Source organism: Nestor notabilis, unplaced genomic scaffold (assembly GCF_000696875.1).
Source record: "Nestor notabilis isolate BGI_N333 unplaced genomic scaffold, ASM69687v1 scaffold2399, whole genome shotgun sequence".
In the NCBI taxonomy this organism is placed as follows: Eukaryota; Metazoa; Chordata; class Aves; order Psittaciformes; family Psittacidae; genus Nestor; species Nestor notabilis.
In genome coordinates, this window is record NW_009944837.1 from 44886 (window position 1) to 47909 (window position 3024).

Below are 3024 nucleotides of genomic sequence, written 5' to 3' on the forward strand. Positions count from 1 at the left end.
GACACCAGCACTTGCCCTATGGGAGCACAAGTTCTCCCTGCCCAAGTCGTCTCCCCCTGCCCATGCATTTTCATTTGTGATAAGGCTTAGGGCCAAGAGGGCCTCAAAGCTCCCTCACAGTGGAGGTCCCTCACAGCTGTGCTCCATCCAAACAGGTGGTGAAGGCTGAATCTGACTCTGCCCAAGGTTAAACTACTAATTAATATTTGGTCTCAGAAGTTTGATATCAGATAAAAGTTCCAGGCATCAGGAGGACACAGAAACAGCAAGAATGGAGACAACCTCAATTCCAGACAGCCTTGATTTTTCTGAAGCATTAGGTTGCATATTTATTTAAAAAAAAGTATATATACCTCTATAATTTTCTGGATGTGATACAATCTCTCCTGTGCCAGTGATTCTTGTTTGGATTTTCAGTGGTCTCCGAAACTACATACTAAATTGTTTCAACTTTGTTCCGTACTTTGTGACTTCATTTTTCTCATATTGAACAGTCAAACATAAAGTGCTATTTTTTAAGCTCCTTCCTGCCCTGCAATTCTGCACACTCATTCTGCCATGTAGTTTTCCAGGCACCCCAAGTGCTGTTGACCTTGAAAGTTAGGCCATGATGAGCTGGGTGACACTCACTGTCCCAGTAGCTACACGTTTTCAGGTGACATTTCAGCTACCATCATGCCTCTAGAGAGCAGACATGTCACTTTGGACTTCCCAGCCTCCGTCACCCAGGCACAGCAGGCTCCCAAACTCCCTTCCAAACATGGCTGCACATCATGATGCCGCCAAGCTGCTGGACCAGCCCTGCATTGTATCTTTTGACAAAGTTAAGCTCTGTGCTTCATTTCTCACAAACGCAGTTCGACTGTAGACAGCAGTCGACAAGTAAATCTACCCTTTTCCATGGCAAACAGCCCAACTTTAATATTTTTACTGGCTTACAGCTGGGTAAATTAAGCCCCAGATTTTTATTTATTTATTTTTTAATACCGTGCAACTGAAAATGAACAGCTACTTCACCATGACTGCCAAGGACAACCTTAAAAACACTAATTCAATCCAGTCCAGCTCTCAATAGATCTATAAAGCCTAGAGGACCAAAAATTTCAGCTTATCCACCCAAACAAAATGTTGGTTGGGCAGGAAGTCTAATATTTCGTTAAGATCCTTAAAAAAGAAAAAAAGAAAAAGGAAAGAAGAAAAGACCCCTACGTGCTGGCAAGTTGAAGATGGTAACAGTCCCAGCTATAATGCCATGAAACTGGAATTAAAACTTGCTGTGTTACTTACCCCAGCCTTCCCAGCATTCCAAGCTCTGGAACTTGTGGTCCGTATGTCTCCACTTGCAGAGGCTCATACTTATACAAAGCTTCCTCTAGCTTTGGAATAGGAGCTAGTGAAATAGCCTGACCCTGTTTAAAAAAGGAAAAAAATAAAAATAAATAAATAATAATAAAAAAAAAAGGATAAAGAATTTCAACATACCAGGCCAAGGTTTTGACTTTTTTAAAATGCATTGCAAGCACAAGCTTATACCATTAACTTGGTCCAGGTGAAGACCATCCCATTAAGAACATACTGACTACTACATCGCTCATTTCTTCATGATTTCTTTTTTTTTTTTTTACTGGGATCTGCAGTTTGGAAGTAATGTTTCATTAGCTGTAACTATTTGGACAAGATAGGAGGAAAGGGGGGAGTTTTATTGCAGGCAAGCTTACCATTAGACAGTGCCGCTGCTTCCAGTGTCACCAGTACAATTATTAGTAGGTAAAAATTTTGTTTATCAGAAGTAACATCAAACAAATGCCTCTGAGCAACCCTATTTTATTCTGTAATCAATGATTTTCTGAAAGCCCTAATTAGAAATGGAGGCTGCTTTCATTTCTCCCTGCAGCCTTTGTAAGCTCCCCTATATAATAGCTCTTGAGATGGACTTTCACAGCACAATACAATTAATTCATTCAGCAAATTCCCATTTGTTTCATAACTAAAAATATAGACGCACACAAGCATAAAACTTTCATTCCAGATGGTACTTTTGCAAGCCCTTCAGAACACTGAGAAACAGCTAGACATTCCCCCCTTCCCCAAGTCCCTATCACTCTGAGCTCTCACAAAACAGGAGACTTGTGGCTAGAAAGGAGGGGTCAGGAGGATATGAGATAGAGCCAAAGTTAACAGATGTTGCTGCGTGACATTCTACACTGATTTGTTGATCTTTCACACAGTTTCAATTTTCTACTGTATTCTATGGTGCTCACAAAAATTAGCAGCAGCAGCAAAAAGACAGCACTATGAGCTCCCCCAGAACAGCCTGCCTTCTCCTGTAGAAGATGAGCTTCACATCTGCAAAATGCAGGAATTTGGGAAAGGAGTGGTATTGTTTTTGTAGACATTTTGTCTGCAACAAGAGATCGGAAGCTTTCCACGGTATATACGCCGTGTATAACCTTGGCTTCCCACTGGTGATCACTTAACTGAGCTTCACTTCCCTGGGGGCACTCATTTAAGTATCTACTCCCTCAAGTGGAAACTAAAGGCTCCTAATGTGGGACACTGGGTTAAAATTAACTAAAGAGTTAAAAAAAGAGTTAGCAGAAGGGGAAAGCTGATAATTAAATTTGTGGTTGGGGACAGTGACCTTTCTGAATTTGGAGCATAGATATTTTTGTTTAAAGAGTTGCAGAAAAATAGATAAGAAAATTGAAGACGTAAGTCCTTGAGGAACACTGTCATGTATCTATGCTGATATCTATGGAAATATCAGCACTTCAGTTTTCCATTGTAAGAGCTCTCTGTGTGTGATGAGGACATTCTGCACTACCCAGGAGCCCAGAGGGGCTGCTGCAAACACCATTAGGGTGATGGTCTCCTGAAGGTGAAATGTGGTGAAGAGAATTCTCAAGTCAGCCATGAATCACTTCAACTTTCATGGTTAACATACTGTTATTTCTGTGCCACAAACTATTGCTGCAACATTAAAACCAGGCAACCACACATTTAAAAAAAAAATGTAGGGAACGA

The 3024-nt window shown here is 40.9% G+C and overlaps 1 protein-coding gene across 1 annotated transcript in view; it reads right to left on the reverse strand.

Moving 5' to 3' along the window:
* MNAT1 (MNAT CDK-activating kinase assembly factor 1) overlaps positions 1 to 3024 on the reverse strand; it is a gene marked incomplete at its 5' end in the record, with an annotated part of 84887 nt that overhangs the window by 35035 nt on the left and 46828 nt on the right. Inside the window, one exon of the mRNA XM_010022583.1 lies at positions 1288 to 1409. Within this exon, the coding sequence (XP_010020885.1) occupies positions 1288 to 1409 (122 nt within the window). The remainder of the gene's footprint in view (positions 1 to 1287; positions 1410 to 3024) is intronic.